General features: G+C 38.9%; 1 protein-coding gene across 3 annotated transcripts in view; it reads left to right on the forward strand.

Moving 5' to 3' along the window:
• MYO1B (myosin IB) overlaps window positions 1-14,353 on the forward strand; it is a 184,936-nt gene extending 170,583 nt beyond the window's left edge. For all 3 annotated transcript variants that reach the window (XM_059928387.1, XM_059928389.1, XM_059928390.1), the window contains 5 exons: window positions 955-1,061; window positions 4,179-4,311; window positions 4,967-5,119; window positions 6,608-6,735; window positions 11,671-14,353. In XM_059928387.1, the coding sequence (XP_059784370.1) occupies window positions 955-1,061; window positions 4,179-4,311; window positions 4,967-5,119; window positions 6,608-6,735; window positions 11,671-11,794 (645 nt within the window). In that variant the 3' untranslated portion in view covers window positions 11,795-14,353. The remainder of the gene's footprint in view (window positions 1-954; window positions 1,062-4,178; window positions 4,312-4,966; window positions 5,120-6,607; window positions 6,736-11,670) is intronic.
• The last annotated feature ends 12,412 nt before the right edge of the window (window positions 14,354-26,765 follow it).

A 26,765-nucleotide genomic window follows, 5' to 3' on the forward strand; every position in this document is an offset into this window, starting at 1 on the left:
GCCAATGTCTTCAATGTTCATCTCCCCCTTTGAGTCTGATATAGAAACTATTTTCAGAAGTAATGATGTGGAGCTTCTAATGCTGGACATCCGCTCTGCCTGTCCTTTCTCCCGGCTCCTGAGCCTTGCCTTTACCTCCGTGGAATTGGGGGTGGAGAATGAGAGGGATGAGTTTATTCCAGGGGTGGGCAGCAATGCTAACATTCCTTTATATGATTATGTGGGTGGTTCTCAACCACCTCTGAACTGAATTTCTTAGAGAGTTCATCTAAAGAACCTGGTCCTGCCCCTCCCACCACCCCCGTCTCCTTTCAGTGCAATCTCAGAGTCAGGTGAAGGGAAGATTTCTCAGGTCCCGTGTCCACGTTATAAAATGGTAATGGAGGATTCGGAACAGTGCTTTTCAAACTATAGGTGATAGCATACTTGTGGGTCATGAAATCAATTTAGTTGATTTCTACCAGCATTTTAAAATGAAATACAGTACAATAGAAAATAACAGAATATACGACATCGTAGAAAGGATAAGTATTGTTTTGTGAAGCTTTTGTGTAAGTTGTCTATATGTGTGTCTATAAATATGTGCACTGGGTTGTGATGTACCATGTTTTTCTTACTGTGAGTCTCTGAAAGAGTATGATAGCTCAGGACTGTGGATGTCCAAGGGCTGACGTCATAGTGGGAGGAAACGGTACTCCCGGGGGGCCCAGGCCAGATGTTTTGAAATAGCATCGCAAGTTCTGCCATACAAACAGTAGTTTTTATGACATTTTCCAAGACCAACCTTTTAAAGCTCAGGAAGGAAAAATTCTCTTGGCCTTTTAAATGAATATTTCATATACATTTACGATTATTCTTACTGCTGTTAAATTGGCTTAGCATATTTAAGGATGAGTAATGATTTATTTATATAAGTGATGTCCTTTTTTTTTTTCTTCTTTTCATATCTCACAGTGTAAAAAATACAGGGACCAATTCACAGACCAACAGAAACTTATTTATGAAGAGAAACTAGAAGCCAGTGAACTCTTCAAAGACAAGAAGGCTTTATACCCATCTAGGTATTATGGCTTTGCTTTACCCATAACAGTCAATATTTTAAAAGTTTCTCAAATATATTCATAGGCATTTTCTAGTGGGTTTTGATTTTAGTAACACACAGATTTTTAATTTCATGAATTATTTTATGATCAGCTGGATATGAATGTAACACATTTGATCAAGGGCTTCCATAGTATACTTAGAGAAATGAGATCACATTTGTTGGTTTTACTCTATTGGCATTACCTGAACACTTCCTAAATAATTAGAAGTTGTCATTTAAAATAAAATTGTCTAGGCTGTTAAGATAAATTTACATTGTAAATTCCCATTAGTTTTCCATAGTTTTCGGACACTAGCTGGTTTCTGATGGCAATCTACTGTAATCACCATTCCAATCTTCCTGCTTTAACAAGCTGGGTCAGAATCTCATTTGTAAGATAAATGAAGAATGAGCCAGTCTGTCACTTTCTGAGTGTTGCCTAGGCACTGGCCTGTGGTAGCCTTTGGTCGGCTAACTTATTGGCCGTGAGTTCACTGGCCTCTGCAGCAAGTTCAGTTCCTTTATTGTAGACACCAAGTACTCAGTAAAAGAAGGAACACCAACTGCAAGTTTGCCAAGTGAAGTTCTTGGTAAAAACTGCTTATCAGAATATTCTTACATCTCCCAAGTTCATCGTTTTCCCCCTAGAATTCCTATCCCCTTTACATCTGGTGTTTCTAAAAAAGTAGATTGTACAATTTCAAGCCAAATCTGTAACAACTTTTAGCTTTTCCCAAAGAATGTCTTAGAAATAAAAATGCATTATATGCTAGGTATATTCACACGTACTGTGTGTGGTGTGTGTGTATTCTCTACGTCTACACATATTTGAAAGCTCTTCCTCTTAAAGGATTAAATGAATATAAGTTGCCAAACTCATTTGCTTTAGATATTTTAAATGGCACAGCTTCCTTGGTCAGCTGACTTGGCTGCTTGAGGGGGTGTACACTCCCCTCAATCAAACACAGCGTCTAAATCCAACATTGCTCAAAGTGCCTGCTCTCTAAAGCATATTCAAACAGGTAGATTGTCTATATGCTTTCTCCACCAACTTAATTCATTCAACTTTTTCTTTATATGTCTTTAAATTATAGAGTGGCCTTCTTAATTAACATTCCCTATGGCTGACTCTTTAGAAACTGGAAGGAGAAAAAAATGCATTTTTGAAGAAACAAATTCAAAGACTGTTAGCACTTTATATTATTAAAAATGTGTTTGAATATGAACAACAACCAAAAAATGTTAATATCAAGCCAGGTCCTCTTGGGTAGTTTTATTGGGTAGTTTTATTAGTTTTCGGGGATGGTAGCGTGCTCATCCTCCAGCACTGAGAGAGGTCGAACCGTTGACCCTTCCACCGCTGTGTGAAGTGGCAGCTCTTAGGGGTGCCGGCCTTTTCTGTCCTGGGAGCTGTGAAACACTGACCACCTACGCGGGATTTTCTTCCCTGATCCTCCACACACAGCACAAGCATTTAAAGTTGTATTTGCACATTGCCAGAACTTTATAGCTCAAAATGAAGCCGTGGTTTTTCCTTGACATCTTTGAAGAAGCCTCCCTGTCACCCCACAGGTCTTTAGGGAAAGCCACCTTGGTGCTGTGTGCACGATCATGCCTCTTGCAAGAAGTAGTTTGGAAGAAAAACTGCTCTGATTCTGAATGTTTACCTTGGCCATCTCTGTGCATTTAGGGGCATATCCTAAGAGGAAAGGCCCGATTTTTCTTTCATATTTGGCCTACTTAGAGCCAGAGTTACATGGTAATATGAAGTGCTCTGCAGTTTTCTTCTCAAGTGGTTGCTCTGGATCTATCCTTCCCCAGAAGGCCTACTGATTTCCTTACTCTCTGTGAGAAAATGAAAATTTTCTTTGGAGCAGGTGATGGTAATGATTTGTGCTCTTTTTACCATTGCTACGTATTGTTTAAAGATATTAATGAATCCTGTGTAGGCAGCTGTTAACCTTATAATAAGAGATTAAAAGGAATGACCTATTCCTTCCTGTGAGTCCATGCACACGGGTCTTGGCTGTCCTACTTGTGAGTGATTTCTTTCTTGGTTGTTCCATGTGATAAGATTTTTATCAAAGTCTTACCAACCAAATGCCATGATCACATCAAAAATATATTTGAGGTGATTCCTCATTGTAGTTTTGATTTGCATTTCTCTAATGTTGATGCTGGAGAGGGTGTGGAAAAAAGGGAACCCTCTTGCACTGTTGGTGGGGATGTAAATGGATACAGCCACTCTGGAGAACAATATGGAGGTCCCTTAAAAAACTAAAAATAGAACTACCATATGACCCAGCAATCCCACTACTGGGCATATACCCTGAGAAAACTATAATTCAAAAAGAGTCATGTACCACAATGTTCATTGCAGCACTGTTTACAATAGCCAGGACATGGAAGCAACCTAAGTGTCCATCGACAGATGAATGGATAAAGAAGATGTGGTACATATATACAATGGAATATTACTCAGCCGTAAAAAGAAACGAAATTGAGTTATTTGTAGTGAGGTAGATGGACCTAGAGTCTGTCATACAGAGTGAAGTAAGTCAGAAAGAGAAAAATACCGTATGCTAACACATGGAATCCAAAAAAAAAAAAAAAAACATTGGTTCTGATGAACCTAGGGGCAGGACAGGGATAAAGACACAGACGTAGAGAAACGACTTGAGGACACGGGGAGGGGGCAGGGTAAACTGGGACGAAGTGAGAGAGTAACATTGACATATACACACCACCAAATGTAAAATAGATAGCTAGTGGGAAGCAGCCGCATAGCACAGGGAGATCAGCTCGGTGCTTTGTGACCACCTAGAGGGGTGGGATAGGGAGGGTGGAAGGGAGACGCAAGAGGGAGGGGATATGGGGATATATGTATACGTATAGCTGATTCACTTTGTTATACAGCAGAAACTAACACAACATTGTAAAGCAGTTATACTCCAATAAAGATGTTAAGAAAAGGAAAAAGAAAAAATATATATATATTTGAAATTTGAATTTCAGAATCAACTGACCTGTTACCTTTTTCTAGTAGTACTTCCATGTGAAACCATTTCTTACGTGAGGAACTTTTTTCCTTTAGTGTTGGGCAGCCATTCCAAGGGCCTTACCTGGAAATCAACAAGAATCCCAAGTATAAGAAACTCAAAGATGCCATTGAAGAAAAGATTATCATTGCTGAAGTGGTGAACAAAATTAACCGTGCTAATGGGAAGGTAAAAACGCTAACCCTGAAGGCCTGTAAGAAGTGTTTTATCAGTTGGGACAGTTTTCTGAATGTTAAAATTTGCATTTCGGAAATAGACTCACAGACATAGAAAACAAATTTATGGTTACCAAAAGGGAAAGGAGTGGGGAGGGGTAAATTAGGAATTTGGGGTTAACAGATACACACTACTGAATATAAAATAGATAAACAATAAGGTCCTACTGTATAGCGCAGGGAACTATATTCAGTATCTTGTAATAATCTATAACAGAAAAGAATCTAAAAATATATATATATGTGTGTGTGTATGTATGTATAACTGAATCACTTTGCTGTATGCTGAAACTGACACAACATTGTAAATCAACTATACTTCAAAAAAATTTGCATTTCATATACTCCACGGAGTTACTGTAAATGGAGCTGTTTTATCTTACCTTTAAGCTTAGGTGGAATTTTGCTTGTTCTCTGAAATTTTTGTGAGTTAAAATAGATTATCTGTGTTCTTTAGTGTGTTCTCGTTTACATAGGTGTGCATGCTGAAAAATATTAGAATAATATTTTCTACATTTCTACAAATAACAATGCTTTAAACTCATGAACTCCTTTGGGGGATTTTTGATCATTGGTTTTACATCCTTTTTTGTTTTGGTTTCTTGTAGAGTACATCCCGGATTTTCCTATTAACAAATAATAATCTCCTTCTTGCTGATCAAAAGTCTGGACAGATCAAGTCAGAGGTTCCCCTGGTGGATGTAACCAAAGTATCGATGAGCTCACAAAATGATGGCTTCTTTGCCGTCCACCTCAAAGAGGTAAAGCTTTAACTATTGATTTGACTGAAAGATTTCTGCATTGGTCCAATCTCTCAGCCATTGATCTAAAATTTTCCACATGTGAATAATCCTATTATTTGAAGTTTATATTTTCTTCTTACTGACCTGCATATTTGGTCTATATTCACTCATGTAAAATCTCAGGCTTGGTTTTTCAGTAACTGAATAAGATTAATGACTCTTTTTGACTCGTTCACTTGAGTTCTCATTTCACTGAGTAGCTTTTTGTTTACACCCACCATGATGTGCCTTATTTTGAGACTAATTCCTAGAAATATCAAGACATTCAAAATTATACTTCCTTCTGTTGTTTCTTCTATCTATTAAATTAGTAAATGTCTTCTTGTTCATCATTAATTTAGGGGTTTTTAATTAAAGGATGTAACTATAATAAAACAACTGCCTAGTAATTTTGACCTAAAGATTTTTTAATGTCAGCTTAACTAAGACCTCCTGGCTTGAACTGAGCGGTTAAGAGTGTAGGCTCTGGCATTGGTGTCACCAACTTTACAGTGACCTTGGCCAAGTCATTTAACTTTAATATGCCTACCTAATTTTCCCTTTCTTAAAATAGGGAAAATATTGGTACCGACTTCATAGTGTTGTTATAAGAGTTAAAAGAAACTATGTAACGTGCTTTTAGCATAGTGCCTGTCACATAACAAATAGTCACTGAATAAACAGATGTCAGCAAATATTAATCATATATAGGTACATATACCTAGCTAATAGATAGTAACCTATCTAGCTGATTGTAAACATAAGAAAATCCCATAAGCTTAGTTCAGCCTGTTTTCCCCACTATGGATTTTAGCCTAAAGGAGCATATTAAATCAGTGGTTCCGAGCCTCAATTATATATTAAAATATGCTGGTCCCCAGGCCATTTCCCCAGTCCAATTGAATCAGAGTTTCTTGGAATGGGGCAGAAGCATCCTGTATTTTGAAAGCTCCCCAGGTGAGTGCCTTGTGCAGCTAAGGTTGAAAGCCACTGCCTGAGGGTATTTGTTGGAAGTCTTTTAGTTGTTGTTGTCGTTCTTATCTTTTTAACCAAATCATGGAGGAGCTTTTAGAACAGCCCTTTCAGAATGAGTTATGGGTTAGGTCAGTGCTTCTCGAACCTGAGTGAGCCAACAGATCACCCAGGGGTCTTCCTGTGGAATCGTCTGCAGTGGGCCTGCGGTCAGGCCCGAGCGTCTGCTTTTCTAACAAGCTCCCAGGTGATGTGGATGGTGCTTCTGGCCCGTCGACCAACTTGGGGCGGCAAGGGGTGAGGTAACCTTACTAAAGTACTCGGAGCAACTCGGAAGAAATAACTGCTTTTGTCATTATTGTTTGTTTGGGAGGATGGACTCCAGGAGCTGATGTTTTAGAGAGACTGTAAATGTGTTTTCAGCCAAACCTGTAAACATGTACCTCCCGAGCTGTCTTTAGTTATGACAGCCTGACTCTTGGTTTGTCCTTTCAGGGCTCGGAAGCAGCCAGTAAAGGAGACTTCCTCTTCAGCAGTGATCACCTGATTGAAATGGCCACCAAGCTCTATCGGACGACTCTCAGCCAAACCAGACAGAAGCTCAATATCGAAATCTCCGACGAGTATGCTCATGAATTGTTTGAATATGCCTTTTCACTTTTAACTTTCTCGTTTTCGTTGAGCGATCTGGGCTCATTCATTTTTACAACTACTGCTTATTAAGTACCGAGTATGTGTCTGGCATGTGCTGTAGATGATGGAGGGGCAGCGAGTGACCCTGACCAAGTCCCCACTTTCACGTACCTGACGTCCTAGTGGAGGAGACAAGTATGCACAGATGAAATAATGCATAGGTGGTGTGACTTTGGTTAGTGTCAAGTGCTTGTGGAGAAAAAAAGGCAGGTTAAAGGTCAGACGGTGTTAATTTTGGTATGGAGATCAGGGAGGCCTCTTTGATGCCGTGACATTTGAATCGAAACTGGAATCTAGGGAGATGCCTTCCGGGGGAGGCAGCAGGTACAAAGGCCCTGAAGCAGGAGTGGACGTGGTGGCAGAGTGAAATGGGGGGGGAAAGACCCTGGAGCAAGAGGCAGAGGGACCCGGCTGTGTAGAGCTTGGTAGCTGAGGTCAGGAATTGAGATTTTGCTGCTGATGAAAAGTCACTGTGGGTTATGGGCAAGAATGTGGCGTGATCCGATTTATGATTTTTGAAGAGCTCTCTGGCTGCAGCGTGGGGAATGACTGTTAGGGAGGCAAGAGTGAAAGCAGAGAAAATAGTTGGGAGCTTCTGTGAGCTGTCGAGGGTAAGGACGACGAGGCTTAGGCTAGGGTGTGAGTAGGAGGTAGTGAGAAGTAGTCAGGTTCTGAGTGGGATTGGAAGGAAAACGAGAACTTATTAACAGACTGGGTGTTAGGTTTTGGGCCTGAGCCTGCATGGTACCATTTACTGCGGTAGCTGACACTGAAGAAAGAGGGGCTTGGGAGTGGCTGAGGTGTGGGGAGTCAAGAGTGCCAGTTTAGGATGTGTTAGGTACTTGAGATACCTTTTCTTACATATAAGCTAGAGTTATAGAGTAAGTGTTCCATGTTGACAGCAGTTCACTAGTGTCAAGATGGCTATGAATTTGAAATTTGCTTTTTTTGCTTCACATTAGGGCTCTGATTATAGAGACATGTGATTTGTATGCAGATTGGAGCATCCCTCCATTTATTAAATCTGTCAGTATGAGATCATTGACATGAATTTTAGTTACTATGTGGATTGACACTTACTTGATTACTTTTTAATAGATTGTTTACTATCTGTTTATCTACTTCCTTGCACGCAGAGTAAAAATTTGCATCACCATATCGCTCAGGAAATGATTTTATTTACTAATGAAGATTTTGCCAGCCTATTGTATCTCAGGTCTTTATAAAAGTCTCTCTAAAATAAATTCATACCCATTCCTGTCCCCTTGTAAGCCAAACTAACTCTCCGTGATGTGTTAGGATTGACAGAACCTTAAGTTCATTGTCTGGTCTAAGAATGGTGTTTAGATGGGGCGCGGGGGTGTGGGGATATTGGCCTTTATGTATACTCTATATTGGAAAATGCAATTTACACAAAATAACTTTCCTTATGATTGAGTCCTTTCTCATAAAACAAAGAAATTAGGAAAAAAGATAGGGCTTGTTGGGTTCCAGTCAATTAAGGTTTTAACCTGTGAGGGCTGTTAGATCTTTAAACTCTCTTTAGTTGAAATTTTTCATAACTCAGGAAGCTACACTTCTGTTTTGGTGGGACTGGTCATTCCCACTCATCGTGGAAAGATTCTATGTGTTCAGATGGAGAAGCTCCTTGATATATGGGTGAAGCAGCCTCGCATTTGGTCCGCTACATTAATAAGGCCATCTTTGCAGAGAAAATCACGCCAACATCCAGGCCACAAAGGATTGCTGCTTTTAAGCACTTCCCAAACTGGCATTCTGAGAACACTGCCTTTGCAGGATGATAGTAGTGATGTGCTGTGAAGAAATGTCCAGTCCTTCTTCACTACAGCACCTCCCAGAGTCTCTGCAGTCTTGTTGCACATTGTGACTGTCCTGAGGGGCTCCGGGGGGTGCCATGTGCTGTATCAACCACAGAACCCCTCCAGTGGCTCTCACAATTTCTGTTCGAGGCACATGATCTCGGAACACTGATGGGGATAGTTTGCTTCAGGGCGGCAGGGACCCTGCTTGTCACAGAAGAGGGTTCTGATGTTCTGGCTGTGTAGGCTTTCAATAAACATGCTTGACTGTGCAAAGATTCTGTGTGGCCACGTGAAGAAAACAAACATTTAGTAGCATTATAAACCAGTCCACAACACCTTTCCTTCCCCTATTCCTAATTATTGGTTGGTCTCATAAAAATAAAATAGCTGATGGAAGCTTGCCTAGCACCGTGGTCCCTTCCTGGGCAGTGCAGGAAGACACGTGGCAGAGCAAGGGTCCCATGTAGCCTCTGATTCATAACCTCTGGGAGCTCTTAAGCAGGGATTATACTCCTTTTTGGAGAGCATTTTAAACAAAATTTTACAGAGTCATGGGGAAGGGTGCCCATGACGTATTTTTGCAGACTATATGGACCAGTGTTGTAAAGAGCATACAGTTCGGTGACCAGGACCTTCCTCATTAGATCCTTTTCAGAAGTAGAAGTAGTTATTCTAACAAACCCAGTCTCCACAATCCCTATATGTCAGTTTACAGGAGGAAAGTCAAAGGCCTGTTACTTCCTTAGAGCAGTTTTAACCTGCACATGTAGAAGTGAGAATTGAATTCAGTGAGAGACTCAACTGCCTTATAATCCCCAGTCCTTAAACTCCCAAACTATTCAATCTGTAAATAGATTGCATTTTAAGGATAACCTTAAATAAGATCTATAGTATTTCTAAAAATGTATCTATAGTAATAGAAACTAAAGTGAATTTTTCTATTCAGTATTTTAAAGATACATATGTATATGCATACATGTATACACACATACATGTAATACACACACATATATTATTTAAGTTATACAGTTGTTTTTCTGAATATTTTAAATCCAAACAACTAATCTATGTTCCTTTTACTGTGAAGTTCTGTTATTGGTGCTGTGAAATCATGCATCTGACATGATTATTTGCTGTAGTATGATTCTCTGATTCTCTGTCCTTACTGTGGGCCAGGCTTCAGTTTTCTCTTCTATGAAATAGAGATAAATAATGGTACTTACCTCATAGGATTGTTTTAAAGTTGAGTTAATATGTGTAACTTACTAAGAACAGTGTGGGCCATAGTAAATACTCAGTAAAGTTTAGTTACTGTTATTTCTAGAGTGAATCGCTGTCATGAATTGCGAACACAGAGACAGCCAGTGTATGCTAAAGTTATTGGGAACAGAGCTCCCCGTACATTTATTACTACAAGTGGTCTTTAAAAATTAAAATGTAAAAATATTTGATTATTTATGTTAAACTTGAAAGATTTTGTTTTTCCTTTGAGGCACATAGATATAAGTATACATGCTGGAGAGAGATCTCAGGCGAATTTGGAACTAGAGCTCCTTTTTTAGTGCTTTCAAGTTGAAAAGAAACAGCCCATTTGAAAGCTCAGAAGTACCACCGATGAGTACAAACTTATGTGTCACGTTTCACTCCAGTAGCTAATGTTTGCAAAATGTGGCCTCTTTAGACCTTGAAACAGAGACTAACGTGTACAGAGCAGAGCTGTTGTCGTGGGTGCCAGTGAGCATGTGACCCATCACATGGTTTTTAGAGTGACTCACTTAATTGTATGCCAGTAACTCAGAAAACAGTTCCCTGAGAAACATAGCCGAAAGCATGGTAACATTACACTGATTCTGATGGTGGAGAGAAAAGAGCACAGGCCTTGAGCTGAGAAGGGCTGGGTTCTGGTCCAGCCATGCTGCCCTCACGCCTCCTTGGTGATGCCGTCCTGGAGGTCAGAGACCTCAATTTATACATCTGGATGTCTGTCCCTCACAGCACCCAGCCCAGGGGGAAGGCAGTCCTGTGTCTGTTGTAGGAAGGAGTGACAAATAATCTTGTGGGCAGGCACTTGACTGCTGATGATCTATGAAAGGAAAGCTTTGAACTAGAATATGGTTTCCCACAGTGTACCACATATACCACCGGTAGCATAAGAGGTGGCTTTAGGTGTACACTGATAGATTTTTATGTATGTGTGGATATTAAAAATATAACTGGCAGATCAGACTCATGATTTCATCATTTTTATTCAGTAGGTCACAGCTGTTTTGAAACATTGATTTAGTGTGTAGATATGAAAAAAGATGTGTAGGATGTATGTAAATATCCAACATTTGGAAACCATAGTCTGGAGTGTCTCTAGACCCCTTTTCTTTTTTAAAATTTATTTATTTATTTTTGGCTGCATTGGGTCTTCGTTGCTGTGCGCGGGCTTTCTCTAGTTGTGGAGAGCGGGGTCTACTCTTGCGGTGCGTGGGCTTCTCATTGCGGTGGCTTCTCTTGTTGTGGAGCACGGGCTCTAGAGTGCAGGCTCAGTAGCTGTGGCGCACGGGCTTAGTTGCTCTGCGGCGTGTGGGATCTTCCCGGACCAGGGCTCGAACCCATGTCCCCTGCATTGGCAGGTGGATTCCCAACCACTGCGCCACCAGGGAAGCCCTAGGCCCCTTTTCTGAAATTCTGTATTGCATTTTCTCAATTTGTTGATAATTTAATATTTTTGCTATACAGAAATGGAGAAAAATGGAAAATAGCGCATTCATCTTTCCATCTGAAACATGGAAATAAATATTCATAGCCCTTCTTACGGTATAGGAATATGATGAGCTAATGAGCTTGAGTTTACTTAGGGCTAAATTATGGCCACTGGAAGCAAAATGCAATGTAATACCTGATGGTGTGATCCTGTGGCTAGAAGGGCTGATGGAAAGAAAGGGGAATACTTGTCAAGGTAAATATCCATTAAAAAACAAAAGCTGGTGTTAGTGTAATCATCAGCTGTTTTGTGTGTACTTTTCTTCAGTTTGTCTTATTCTTTCCTCCTAGGTTCCTGGTGCAGTTCAGACAAGACAAAGTATGTGTGAAGTTTATTCAGGGCAACCAGAAAAATGGGAGTGTCCCAACATGCAAGCGAAAAAACAACCGTCTCCTTGAAGTCGCTGTCCCTTAACTGGCGCCTCCCCTCTGCTTCCATGGACTCGTTTCTTTGTAATAGTGCAATTCGGTTTTGTTTTGTTTGGGGTTCATTGTATGTTCGGGAATTGCCAAAGGTTAACACTGTTAGAGTCCCTTGGCAAAATAAACATATTTGACTAATCAATTTTTACTATTGGAATAGTTTTAACCCTTAAAGTACACATTCTGTCCTGGGACAGGATTGTAGAAACTAACAGTATCTATGCCATGTCGTGCGTGTTCCTTGTTTAGTCATCATTGCTAGATCTTTGTGCCCTAAAGCAACATATTACTCATAAATCATTAATACATCTAAGTGTAGGAAACGGTCTTAACAGATAGTGCATCCATTCATCAACTATTTATTGAATGCCTACTCTGTGCTAGGCACTGTACTAGGTGATACGAAAACTTTTTAGGAACCTTTTTGTTTTGTTTTAAGGCCATTGCATTCTGGCTGGTTTGTGCTGGCTTTACCAGGGCTAAGAGAGTTTGAAAATGTTGAGACCAAAACAGTAACTGTTGATGATGGACAGCATTTGTTAGGAACCCTGTAGTATGATCTTTAACAATATATACTTCAAGAAGGGCTGGTCCTAGGAAGTAGATATATTGATATATGACCCGGTAAAATTGCCTCTACATGTGGTTTCTATTTGAAAAGAGAAAACTGAAATTTGAACAGGACTTTTAAAGTGTTCAGATCTCTTGTAATTGCTTTTAACGGTAGAAAAGAGTCATTCTTATTTTAGAAAAAGTGACAGAAGCAGTCCAGTAAGGTTATATTTTCCTGTTTCTGGTAAACATCATATATGATCCTAGATATGCTAATATCTGCAGAGTGTTGTTTTCACCCAAATTACAGTGAAAGGCTGAAAGCCTTTCAGATGGTGGCAAGCATTCTATATGATGTGCAATAAACATCCGAGATCTTTTTTGAAAGTTTTATTTATAATATACATTTTGTATGAGAGAGATGATTAGTACAGGGTACATATTTTAGTCAAGGATCAAAATGGTGTGTGTTAATTTGCAGGATTTCCCCCCCGAAAATTTACAATAAGGATTCATTTTGGAAACTACATTTTAAACTTCGGAATCAAATCGTTTCTCATTTGGGAGGATAATGTATATACATTGGTATGTTAAATAATAAAACTGTTCTAATTTGGTGCCATTTCCTGGATCACAACTGTATTTTTGTATTTCAAGCTATTTTCTTATGTGTATGTCAATGTATTGTCGCACAGAAAGGCTTTACAATCCAAACATTATGTGTTCTCTGTGTAATTGAATTTCACTTACCTTTTATAAACCAGAAACATTCATTGAAAGTATTTTCTGGGGATTTTCTTTTAACTTTTGTACTTTAAAAAGTTGCTCCCATAAATTCTCAGAAGCCTTTGTGTTTATTGGCTCAGGTAGAGGATATAATTACTTTCTTTCAGTCTTTTCCAACATGTATATAAAGTGGTAGATTGATGATTACTGAAATAGGTGAGTAGAAATTTGGAATTGAGAGGTGTTTTATTAAAATGTTTTAAAAAAAATATGTAATACATTCACATTGTTCAACATACAAATAAGTGTAAAAAGGTATATAATACAAATTCTCCATCCCATCAGTCACCCATCTGCCCAGTTCCTGTGCCTCCCTGCAAAGTTAACCATTGTTTTTAATTGGTTTTACTTTATGCATATGCTTACAAGAAGAAATAAAAATAGAGATTCTTATCTTCCTCCTGCTTTAGTAGGCAAAAGCTATTATAGATATTGTTCTTTACTTTGCCTTTTTCGCTCTTCATTCTTTGTACCGTATAGTCTTCCGTTGTATGGGTGCACTATAATGTATTTATCCAGTCCCCTACTGATCATCATTGGGTTGTTTCCTGAATGGAAGCTCACGGGGCACGGCATTGTTGGCCAGACCTGCCTGTGCTGCCCACCTGCCCCCATGCCTGACTAGAGGTTACTGATAAGCTGTAATGTTGCCTACTACAGCGGGTGAGCACCCAGTACTTCTGTATCTTTGAATTTCTGTCACTGTCCTGCAATGGAGAATTAAAGTATTGGTGGCACTCCAGATTTCCTTCACCTTAGTGACACAGCCCTAACTTGTTCCCAAACACCACTTAGTTGCCCAGCCCCTCGAGTGGCTTGTAGATGTTGTGCTTGAAAAAAGTAACCAGGCAGTGAGGACCAAACATCAGACCATGGTAGTCGCCAAGTTTGCAGTGCTGTTGATGCAGTTGCCCTTGACTTTGACACCCATCTACCACAAGGCAAGAAACGAACATGGGAAAGTTACTGTCTTAAAGACTGGTCGCAGTTTTGTATTTCACACTCTTGGAGTAATAACTTGCACCCAGTACTTAGATGTAAGACCTTCAGCTGTAGTTTGAGTACCTTTGCTCATACCCCAGGGGTTACAGGTATGTCTGTAATGGCAAAGCACCAGGGCCAAGGGTTCTGAGAATCAGGGACATCCTTAGTATTGAAGATTTGGCTGAAATCTAAGAGAATAAACAGTTTTATTATCATGTCATTTCAATAATATGCTGAGTGAGAACTCTCAAGTTCATGTAATTGAGTGTAATTATGATAATTACAGCATGGTTTAAAATTCTTTGAGGCTAAGTATAATAGACAACAGCTTTTTTGTTTGTTTGTTTTTATACGCTATTTTTCGTGTACTAGGTAAGGTAATTTAGGCCCTAAGATATTCAAATAAGAAGCACTTTTTAAAATGGTGTATGTTGCTGGTAAATTCCGTAATGGTCTATTATATTAGGCTTTTGCCAAAAGGCATTGTAGTAAGAGCCTTTGTTTTTAAGCTGGGCATTGTTTTTCCATTAATACTGCAGTGCTCAAATTCACAAAAAAGTGCAGTGGAACAAAGGGCAGTAGTTCTGCTTTTCTTTCCTCCTGGTAAGAAAAGCAGCTGTGAGTTTTCTTTGTCCGTTTGAAGATTTAATGTTAGGAGCTGAGGTGCTCTTTCTTTGGATATCATTTTAACAATTCCCATTCTGTGCGCTTTCATTCTCAGTGTTTGCTTAGCTAAACCCTAGGAAGCTGCGGTCTTGACCAGCTGGCACTTGCTTTCCGGTCTCATCAGCTTCTATTCCCATAGCCACTCAGTAGAAAATTAATTGTTTTTCAGTTGTTTTCTTCCAAATCTTGGAATCATTTGCTTCGTTCTCTTTGGTTTGAAGATCATTTTCAAAATCTGGAGTTAATCACAGTACAGTGTAAAACACAATCTCTTCCTCATTAACTTCTTTTTTTGCTGGCATGGTGGCCAGATCCCTCTCCTCAGTTACATAAAATTCAACAAAAATCTAAGCTTGTAAGGAAAATAGTCTCAGCTTCTCAGCGTTTAAGGAGGAAACTGGGAACAGAATTTAATTCCATGTTCACCAAAAGGCCTGGCAGTACTGAGAGAAATATCAATAGATCAGCCAGCTTACCTTATCATTTCACTTAGTTTTTTAATGTTTTTTTTTTAATCCAGTTTTGAGACATAATTGACATTTAGTTTTAGATATACAACATAATGATCTGCTATGTGTGTATTATTGTGAAATGATTATCACAGTAAGTTTAATTAACATCCATCACCTCTCATAGTTAATTTTTGTGATGAGGACTTTTAAGAGTACTCTCTTAGGTCATTTCACTTATACTCATCCCAACTTTCTTTTTTCTTTTTTCTTTTCCTTTCTTTCTCTCACCAATTAATGGATCTGGCATATTCTCTTTTAAAATATTTTTGTTTAACGACGTACACATCAGAAATGTACACAAGCCAGAAATGGACCTATCAAAGAATTTTTACATCCATGTAACTAGCACTGAAAAAAGAAGCACCCCAAAGATAGCACCCAGGAGCCCCCTTCTCCATCCCAGACATAATTCCTTATAAAAGTAACTTTTCTCTTGTTTTCTAGTACTATATATTAATTTTGCCCATTTTTTTTTACTTCCTATAAATAGAATCATCCAGTATATACTCCTCCTTCTGGCCTCTTTCATTCAAACTACTTCAAATTTTAGATTTTGATCTTTTCCGGGACTAGCGATATCATACTCTCGTGACGGTGGGCAGTGGCTGCAGCCGCAGCTCCCAGTCAACTCCGTGATCACGAGGGGAAACAGCTGATACACTTACAACCATTCTGTACCCATATAACCTTCTGTTTTTCACTTGCAGTATAGTATTCAATAAATCACATGAGATATTCAACATTTATTATAAAACAGGCTTTGTGTTAGGTAATGTTGCCCAACGGTAGGCTAATGTAAGTGTTCTGAGCATGTTTAAGGTAGTCCAAGCTACGCTATGATGTTCCATAGATTAGGTGTATTAAATGCATTTTCTATTTACGATATGTTCAACTTACAATGGGTTTATCAGGAGCGTAACCCCATCGTAAGTTAAGGAAGATCTGTAATTGTGAAATTCATTCATATTATTGCATGTAGCTAAAGTTTGTTCTCCTGGCTGTATAATACTTCATCATGTGGGTAGATGGCACTTTTGTAATCCACGTTGCTGTTGATGGGCATTTGGCTGCTGCAGACATTCTTGTGCACGTCATTTGGTGAATATCTGTACACATTTCTGCTGGATATACACCTAAGGATAGAGCTGCTGGGTCATAGGGTAAGATATGTTCAGCTTTAGTAGATTCCATCAAACTGACTTCCAAAGAATCTGTACCACTTTACACTCGCCCCAGCAGTGTATGGGGTCGCAGTTGCCACACCTGGTATTGTCAGTCGTTTTCATTTTGATCCTTCTGATGGCTCTTTAATTTGCATTTTCCTGGTGACTAATGAGCTCAAGTACCTTTTCAATATTGGCCATTTGCTTATCATCTCTTGTGAAGTGCCTATTCAAGTATTTTGCCATTTTTTCTGTTGGGGTTGTCTGTCTTTTTGATTTGCACGTGTGTTTTGGACATGAGACCTTTATTGGATGTGTGTGTGGTCAGCATCTTCTCACAGTCTGGTTTCCTTTCTACTCTCTTACCAGTGTCTTTTGATGAATAGACATTCCATTTTAGTGTAGTCCAGTTTGCCGATTCTTTTCCTTATGGTTGGTACTTTTTAGTTTGCAGTTTACAAAATATTTGTTTACCCAAGGTTATGAATAGATTTGCCTGTGATTTCTTCTAGAAGCTTTATTGTTTTGCCTTTCACATTGAGCTCTTTAGTTTACTGGAATTTTTGTTTGTTTTTGTTTTTGAATGGTGTGAGGTAGGGAGTCAAGATTCATTTTTTTTCCATATGGATACCCAGTGGACCCGGCACCTTTCATTGAAAAGGTCATCCTTGCCCCACTGCACTGTTTATTCTCTGTTCTATTACATTGATTATGTATCTTTGTGTCAATAGTAAACTGTGTCAGTTATTATAGCTTTGTGACATGTTGGCATAGTCACTTAGAAGGGAAATTCATAACTCTTAGAGGTCCTACGTTCTTGTGATAGGAGGGGGAAAAGCACTAAAACTAATAAATACACATTTTCAGGTATTTTGAGTAGTGATAGAGTTCTAAAAATTTGGACTTCTAAAATTAGCCCTTCACTAGCCACAGGGATTGGGCATGGAATTTCCTAATGGGATCATATGGGGAAAATATTCAAGGTTTCCTTGAAGTAAATTAACAACTTCTAATTTTATGTGATATTTTGGTTTTCCATTAACTCATTGGTTCCTATCCATATTACTAATCATCCCCATTTACAATTTTCCATAAAGTCTTCATAAAATTATCATGTAAGTGCATGTGAGTATTTTCTTTTGTTTCTAGGTGTTTCCCTCTTCGATTAAGTTCTTTGATGGTAGATAATGAGAGACCTCTGAGGGTTTTTCTGGTTCTTTAACAATCTTCTACAATATTTTTTCAGTCTTTTACAACAGCTTACATTGTGCAGTGATAATGGTTTGTAGATGAGTCCAGGCAATGCTGCAGGCGGAGTCCACATCTTTGGCTTCTCTGGTACTTCCACACTTTTTTTAATTAGAAAGAAATGATTTTTCTAAATCATTTCCTAGTAATCACCCAGTCCATTCTCTTGTGTGCAGTTCTGAGCTAGTTAAATTCAGAATTGCCTTCTCTAAAATGATCACTGCAAGCTCAGCTTTCCTGAGGTCGAGATTTTAATTGACAGAGTGGAGCAGGAAAGGCATATGGATCCTTTTTTTTTTTTTTTTTTCTCCACAAGGGGCAAATTGTAGGCAAACAAAAACATGTTTAATATTGATTTTATATGCAACAATAATAATTTCCCAGAAAGGTACGCATATCTGTAAGTTGAATAAGGAAGAAGTTTGTATGGGTCTCAGCTCATACACAGACGGGAGAGGGATGGAGTTGTTGAGGCACTGCATAGAAGAAAATAAAACTTTCTTCCATTTAGAAACCTGAAAGTAATCCTTCAGCTACAAGTTCATCTTCATTGTTTATTCAGTAATATAATGTATATGGTAGTATTGCCATTCTATTGTCTCTTAGAATATATTCTATCTTCTGAAAGGGGATAGTGTTATATTTAAGCAGAGTAATCATAGTGACTCATTCTCCTTGTTATAGCCCCTAAAAATGACCTGAAATGAATTTCCAAAAGTTTGAAAACCGCTTTTAGAATAAAGCTCACGGAAGATAGAACTGTATCTATTAGATAGGATTCGGCACCATTTTATTCAATTGAAACTACCGAATACTTTTTGATGGGGGAAAATCAGTAAGTTTCTATTAAGATGTCCCAGCTGGCATTTTTGAGATTCAAGTTCAAAAAGGGCTTGACAAGTTTAATGCTGCCCAGGCATACCATTTACTCAGGAGGGGAGACAACTTATTTCTATCATTGTTTTGTAGGATTTGGGTGACTATAAACAAAAATAAAAAGAAAGATGTTCATAGATGTCTTTTTGTTGGAAAACATGGTCACTTTACTATAGCTTTGAATATAAATGGGGAGAAAGTTCTTGTGTCTGGGTATTATGGACTCACTGGGCACAAATTAAGGTAGAGATTCAGGAAATGTCAGTAGTTGGAACCTAGTCTTTCTGATCATCTCAGAGGCTGTTTGGTAACAGCTGTCTTTACTTCCTTGCACAAGCTGGACTTGGATCTGAAAAAAAAAAAAAATGGGATCTGGTAACATTAAAGGAAAAGCAGTTGGGAGCTGTTGCTGAAACATTATAAAAAGGGAAGGAAATCCACTCCCCAATTTGTTCCTTCCACTAGAAAAGAAACCCCACAGATGAAGATGCCATGTGGTGTCTTGAACTGCCCACACCAGACACACAAAGTTCGTTTGAAACAATATATTTTACAAGTGTGGTTTGATATGTACAGATGCAGACACACCATTCATATCCCTAAGGATGCCATTTCTGATGCGCACTTGTGGCTAATTAGGAAAATTGGTACAGGTCTGCTCTACTCATCCTGGATTGCTTAGAAGTCATCGTTAGTCACATGGTTGCCACTTATCTCCCAAACAAACCCATCTTTGAATACTTTGGGGCAACCACTTCAGGATTTCATTATACCATTGACCCTTGAACAACATGGGTTTGAACTTCGCAGGTCCACTTACACGTAGATTTTTTTTCAACAGCAAATACTGTAGTACTACACGATCCACAGTTGGTTGAATCCCTGGGTGCTGAACCACAGGTACGGAGGAACCACGTATATGGAGAGCCAACTATAAATTATACATGAATTTTCGACTGTGTGGAGGATTGGTTCCCCTAACCCCCGCATTGTTCAAGGGTCAATTATATTTTCTGCTGAGACATGGTACATTCTATTAATGGGAACTGCTTTATGTTGAGTGTAAAAATTTAGATTCTTCCAGTTTTGACGTTGAGGCCTATTTTGATGTGATCGAGTCACTTATTTTTCAATAATTGCATTACCATTTGTTCTTTTCATGAAGCTAATAAAATGTCTTGAAACCAAAATCAGATCCCTGAATGGGCCATTTTGCTTTATCTTAGACTTCACCTCAACAAGTCTTGCCAAATGTGTATCACTAGACAAAAATGCCAGCTGATTGCTTGGTAGAAACCTGACACTGCTGTTCAAATGAAGGTACATTGAGAGTGTCTCACAGGTTGCCACCTTGATTTAGAATGTGGATGCTGAGGATTAAAAGTGTTAGTGAAGGAAAAGCACTTTCAACTCTTACCTAAAAAGAGAATCTTTCCTTTACACATTGGAGTTTCAAGAATAGCCATGAAACAATATTGAGAACATCTGTCATCTAGTTGGGTGGATCCCAATGTTTTCTAGTATGAAGACCCCTTCTTAATTTATTCATGACTGCCTGCATGATGGTGGTCATGCTTTTAGCATCTTCTGATTGGGTAGGTACATAACTTTTCTAAGTTGATTACTTAAGTAAATTTGCATTTGCTTAATCGTAGAACATCTCAGCACATTTGCAAAAAGGAACTACATACGTTTGCAGTCATCAGTACAATCAACAGACAGAACTTCATGTGGAATCATGGACCCCTTGCAAATACTCCATAGTTTGAGAATTGCCAATCTGTATCTTCCAATTCCTTTACATCACAGATAAGAAAAATCAGGGCCCAGAGAGATTCAGTGATTGGTCCAAGTTTTTATGGTCTCTGGCAGAACTAGATTGCAATTCATGTCTCCTGGTTTTTCTACTCCCCACCACAGGCTCCCTTAGTTGGATTAGAAAAGGATGATCAAACTCCTGAATTTTCATTTATGAATTTATAGTGCTGGGTATTAATGGGAGATGCCACAATATAAAAAACATGCAGGAAAGATGGAACCCCAATGTGGAAGCCCAAACTGGCAGTGCCCAGCACATGGTAATTGTTCAGTAGATAGAGCAGATAGAAGCACAACTTCTCCATTTCTAACCCTCTGTCCCTCCACCTCCACCCTGCCCGAGTGTTCCAGTTCCCTTAAACATGAAGATTTCACTTGTCCTTGTTCATTCAATTTATACAATTGAATGTTCAAACCTGCTTTTCCCAAAGATATTTATTTGTAATAATTCAACTCCCACCTCTGTCCACTCTCCCCACCACCAATAATTTTGTGTCATAACTTTGTGAGACCATCCCACTGGCAGGAAGTGGCACAAGCAGATGGATTGTTCTAAATTCCCAGGCAAATATTTCAGAAAGAAATTTTCTCTCTTGTGATCCTGGAAAGTAACATTTATATGAATAATTAAATAAGTCTTCCCCTGGTCTTCATTCATTCTTTCTGGTATTATAGAAGCTATCGCTAAGCGAATTAAGATGGTGTATATTCCAAAAACAAATCTTATCTTTAAGTATCAACTATCCTGCAGCAGGAACACCCATTTCAGAAATATATTTGCATCTTCCCTACGTCCATGAAATTGTTACTTGAATCCTACTGGACTTAGCTTTTTGTAGAAGAGCTGATAGAGCTGTCCAGGGAAGAGTGCTTCGTGCCAGGCAGAGTCAGATGTTAACTCAGATGATCCTTTCCTGGGTTCAGGGCTCTTTCAGACAAGTCGATAGTAGACTCTTCTGATTTCCCCAAAGGAAAGAGGAGAGAACAGATACCCTCAGCTGTCTGAGAAGACATAGAGCAGTTAGGTATTTTATCTCTTAGGGGAAATTGTTACTTTAAGTTTATTTGATAGTGACCATGTGTAAAGTAACAATATTAAGTCTGTATGAGACTCGGCACTTCATTTTTTTTTTTTTTTTTTTTTTAGAACAATGTGGCTGCTTGCAACACACCATTTATTTAATAGGAAGGATCAGGGAAACAGATTGAGTTCCATGAGGCTGCAGTAAGCCAATGCCTGCAACCTCAGATAAACAAAGTAATGATGGGTGTTCGTACAGATTTGCACTGCTTAGACTCTGGGGGCCCTGACATCTTTTAGGAAGAGCCTTTTAGAGCAGATTGGAAGCTCCTTCTACAGTCGGTCAGCTCCATTTGTTTGTTTTGTTTTGTTTTTGGCGGCGTTGGGTCTTTGTTGCTGCGCGTGGGTTTTCTCTAGTTGCAGCGGGTGGGGGCTACTCTTCGTTGCGGTGCAGTGGCTTCTCTTGTTGCGGAGCATGGGCTCTAGGCATGCCGGCTTCAGTAGTTGTGGCACATGGGTTCAGTAGTTGTGGCGCATGAGCTCTAGAGCGCAGGCTCAGTAGTTGTGGTGCACAGCCTTTGTTGCTCCATGGCATGTCGGATCTTCCTGGACCAGGGATCAAACCCGTGTTCCCTGCATTGGCAGGCGGATTCTTAACCACTGCACCACCAGGGAAGTCCCGCTCCATTAGTTCTTAATCCTGGTTTACAAATACACACAGCCCAGGGCTTCTGTAGCACACACTGGGCTCATGTTTATTTTTTTAAGGACAAACCTTCACTAATGCTCACTTCGCCCTGTTATTTTCCTTGCTTATCTCAATCTCTCTAATCCCTCCATCTCGAAACCTTCTCAGGACAAGTGCAAAGCAGGAGCCCAGATTATTGGCATTGGAGTGTGGCCCTGAAGATATCTGGGGAGGATTGCTCACGAGTTTCTCTTAACAAATTAGTAACTCAAAATCAATGCTTTTGATAAATTGATATTAAATTGATGAAGATTAAAATGGCCCACAGTAAATTGTGTTCCAGATGAAGATATGATTAGAGAACACCTGTTATAAAGCCTGTGACTGTGATCTCCACCTTGGTTGTCCTCTGAAGCAGATCTGGAGAAGTCTACTCTCTTCAAAATGACAGCAACATCAGGTCCTCACTTAAAAAGTAGAGGTTTGACACCCTCCTTTTCTTCACCTGCATGTGGTACTTATCCTGGCCCTAGGAGCCCTGCACGAAGGGTAGTCAGCAGCCCTCAAAAGACACAGCCCCAGAGCTACATACGCTGCTTCAGTGTGGCAGCCTGGCACTTCTCCACTTCTGAGGAGTTGATATGTTGGAAGCCACTTCCAGTCAGAGAAAAATCAAAAACAAGTTATCAGAAAGAAATGTAAAAAGTAAAATGATGAGAGACAGAATTTACAAAAATGCTAATCTTTTCAGAATATGCCTAAGAAAGACATATTTGTATTATTCCGCTGGGGATAGATTTTGTTGTTCATGGGTATATTCTGTATAGCACATGTTTCTTTAAAAAAAAAAAAAAGTAAGCTATTACTTTTTCTGTTGCCTCTCTTATTTTCTAGGCCCCCAAATAGAATAATTCTGTTACTGAAGAAAATTAGAATAATATGATCAGGTATGTTACAAACAAAAATGGCTACAGTTTTGAAAGTATTTTTTCAACTACTGAAGTACAGAGTAATAGTGTGGTGGTTTCAGCATCTTAAGCATGTCCTTCAGCACTTGGTGTGAGTGGCAGCTAATAGAGCAGAGACAGCCTGGCAGACTGCCGCCTGAGCACCAAGTGGCTCTTGAATCTACACAGCTGGTGCTTTGGACCGTAAAGAGAAATAATTACATCTGCATAGTTTAATTTATGCTTCATTTAAGTGTTTTGTAGGGAATAGCTTACTACTTTTCCCCTTGAAAACCTTGGGGCTTATATGCTAAGAAGCTAACATATAGACTCTTCCTCCTTCTATTTCTGTCACTTATTCAACATGGGGAGCCTTATTTGCATTTAAATTTTAGATATGGGGCCTCTCTTGACCTAACAGTCATAAGATTTCCATGTGCTTGTGACTGACAGATGGATATTTAAAATAATCAAACAGATGTTATTCTTTGAAACCATATGATTCTCTTGTGGCTAAATTTTTCTCCAAAACAGAAGGTGTTCAGAATCCTCCGCTCTGAAGGTGGTGTGTGTGCGCGCGCATGTGCATATGGGTAGACATCGGAAAAAAAAAAAAAAGAAAAAGGAAAAATACCTCATTATGCACTTGCTTCTTTGAACTTTAACCTCATCTTGCAAATAGGCAGATTTCCTTATCTGTGATGCATCTCATCAGGAAGTACTGGAGATATTTTTGTAACTATTTTGCAACATAATCCTGCCTCTTTCTGCCTCACTTGAAAACAATATGTCCTGTCCCTCAAAGACCATAACGCTTCGGTTAAAATTTTGAAAAAGCAAAATAACAAAATAGAATTCCATGCTCTGTATCTATCATGCCCCACCATGCAAAGTCCCAGATGCCAGACCCCTAAACACCACTGTTAATTCCTTTCCTACTGGAAAAATGTTGCTTCCCTTCATGCCATCAGGAAGATGCGCCATCTCTCTCTGCAGGGTGCACTAGTGTGTTGGCTCTAGGCCATTCTGACAGACTGATGGGGAAAAAGGGTGAGAGAGATAGGAGGACCGATGATGACGCCATGGAGACGGGGATGTGGCCGAGCAGTCTGAACAGAGCAGCGGGCAAGGCACAGCCACCAGGGCTAAGAATGGAGGTTTGAGCCGGATGATAAGTGGGAGGAAACATGGCTGTGTGCAGAGGCAGTTCGAGTTAGATGCCTTACCGACTAATAAAGTGTCTATTATACCCTTACACTTCTCCTGCCACTTAGTCTGCCAGAGCTCAGTTATAAAGATAATCTCATTAAATCAAGTTATTTGTCTAAATCAAGTTATTTGTCTAAATCATAAAAATTAACTTTTCAGAAAGACAGCGTAGGAACTTTCTAAGGACGAAACATCTTGTGTATTTGAATGACGTGGCATTTTAGCTCCCTCATCTCCCCACGACTCCACTCCCGTTGACCTGCTCTGGACAGTATCGCTTCTTGCCCGCGGAGGACATCGCCTCCCCACACTTCCTTCCTTCTACCCCACCTTCTCCTAGGGGTGCTGTGCCTCATCTCTGTCCTTCTGTTCTCTCAGCTTGGTTCACTGCATCTCTGGAAAGTTTATTCTTTTCTGCTTACACACACTCTTTATAATCTCCTTCCTTCTTGCCCTTTAGCCTCTCAGTTTTCTCAGGAGAATTATATTTCTTCTTCATCTTCGTGGCATTTTTGAGCCAAAAAATGTGTGCTAATCATGGCAAAGTAACACTTCCTTTAGAGCACTTGGCTAACTTTGAATGTTTACATTCGTTAGTGAGATTCTTTTGTGAATTTCTCTCTCCCCTGCAGGAGAATAACTCCATGAAGGTGGTGACTTTGGTTTTTCTCACTTCTTTTATTATATTCCCAGCTTCTATATAGTGGCAGGCACAAGGCAGACATTCAACAAATATTTGCTGAATTATTGAATGAATGAATGTAGTATTTATTGAGCACCTACTATATATCAGATACTATTCTAGGTACTGGGATATAATGACAAATAAAATCGACAAGTCCCTAGACTCCTGGAGCTTATGTTCAATTAATAAATGCAACAAATTATCCTCATTTAAATAAAAGAAAAAGCAACTGGAAGTAGACATCATAAGAAAACCAGTATGATCAAGCTCTAAAGTCCTTGAAAGTAAACATAAGATTGTATCTCCTTATCTTTTTCTAGTTAAAACTTTTCCTTAAGTGCTGCTTTCCAGTGAAAATATTTTTTATTTTACCTCGTTATTTTTCTCTCTTAATGACTAATATTATATAGTATTATTTTCAACTATATGTCATTGCAAACATAATGTTCCAGCCACATTATAATATGAATAAGCTTTGGATATGAGCATAGGATCCCAACTATCTTTTAGAACAACTTTTAAAGAAAAGATATTCATGTGTCTAACAACGAACTTAATTAACTTTTGGAATACAGCCTATCTGTGTGGTTAGAGGGGATTTCAGCATGGGCAAAACCCAATGAAATGTTGGAGGAAGCATTACAGTGTTAATAACCTGGCTTTTAAAAAATAGTTGTAAATATTTTATCTACTCATTGCTCCAACATCATCATTATTAAGAGGAAGAACTTGATCATGGCCCTGCAATGTAGGTGTTAGTCCTGGTTCTTCTTCCCCAGTTGTGGTCTATCTATACGTCACTCAAACTTTTCTTCTTCCAAAGGGAAAAATCAAAGAAGAGAGGCTGTCCCAACATTGATGTGGAAGACCGTTCACCAACTAGATAAGGTGGTAAACCTTTTCCACAAGTTGCGTGAATTCTCATTAGACATTAAAATTAAAAGGCATCCTCCCAATGAAAATACTATATTGATTTTGTAGAATTTCTTTTATTTTCCTGCATTATTGCTTCCCTTTCATTCATTTATTCATTCATCCATTAAATACTCAAAAAGATGAATATTATGACGACTATGTAATGACATAAAAAGTGTATAATACTCCCTGTAAAAGTCTGGAAATAAAAACTGTGCCCTATGTACAAAATATATACATATGCTACATGTAACATTGTCATTGCAGTTAAAAGACTGAATTTAAAAGTTATTGTAGCAGTGACTTTAATTTGAGTCTAACTCAAGTTGAATCTTTTGCTATCTTCTCTGTCATTTATTTCATACAATTATGACTGTGGCAAAAAGGAACAAGCATACTAATATTTAATATTAATAACATTAAAAAAGGAATGGCATATATTCATTCAAATATATTTCATCTTACAGTAAAATTTTTATTCATATCAAGGCTGCTTAAATATTTTCAACTACTTTGATAATAACCTTCTTAAAAATGAAATCTGTTTCCTGCTGAGGCAAATGCTTTCTTGTGAGTCTTGTTACCATTGCTGAGAACAACTAAGTGTGTATTTTCTCATGTGAATCATGGAGTAGTGAGAGGTGTAGTGTGTCTACCTATTGCATAGGAGTGAGCTGAAGTGTCAAACAAGCATTTACTTGTAAATACGTGCTATCCCGAAGACTCTACCTCTCCTATGAACTAGGATTTTCTACGTGTGTCCTCATTTAAAGAAAAACTGGTATAGAGATCTGTACTTGGAAACCATAATTTGGGGATAGTTTTGCTTCACCAAAGATTTTTTTCTTTTAGGAAAGCTCTCACCATGGACCTTATTTAGATAGCCAGCAACA

This window comes from Balaenoptera ricei, chromosome 7 (genome assembly GCF_028023285.1).
Source record: "Balaenoptera ricei isolate mBalRic1 chromosome 7, mBalRic1.hap2, whole genome shotgun sequence".
In the NCBI taxonomy this organism is placed as follows: Eukaryota; Metazoa; Chordata; class Mammalia; order Artiodactyla; family Balaenopteridae; genus Balaenoptera; species Balaenoptera ricei.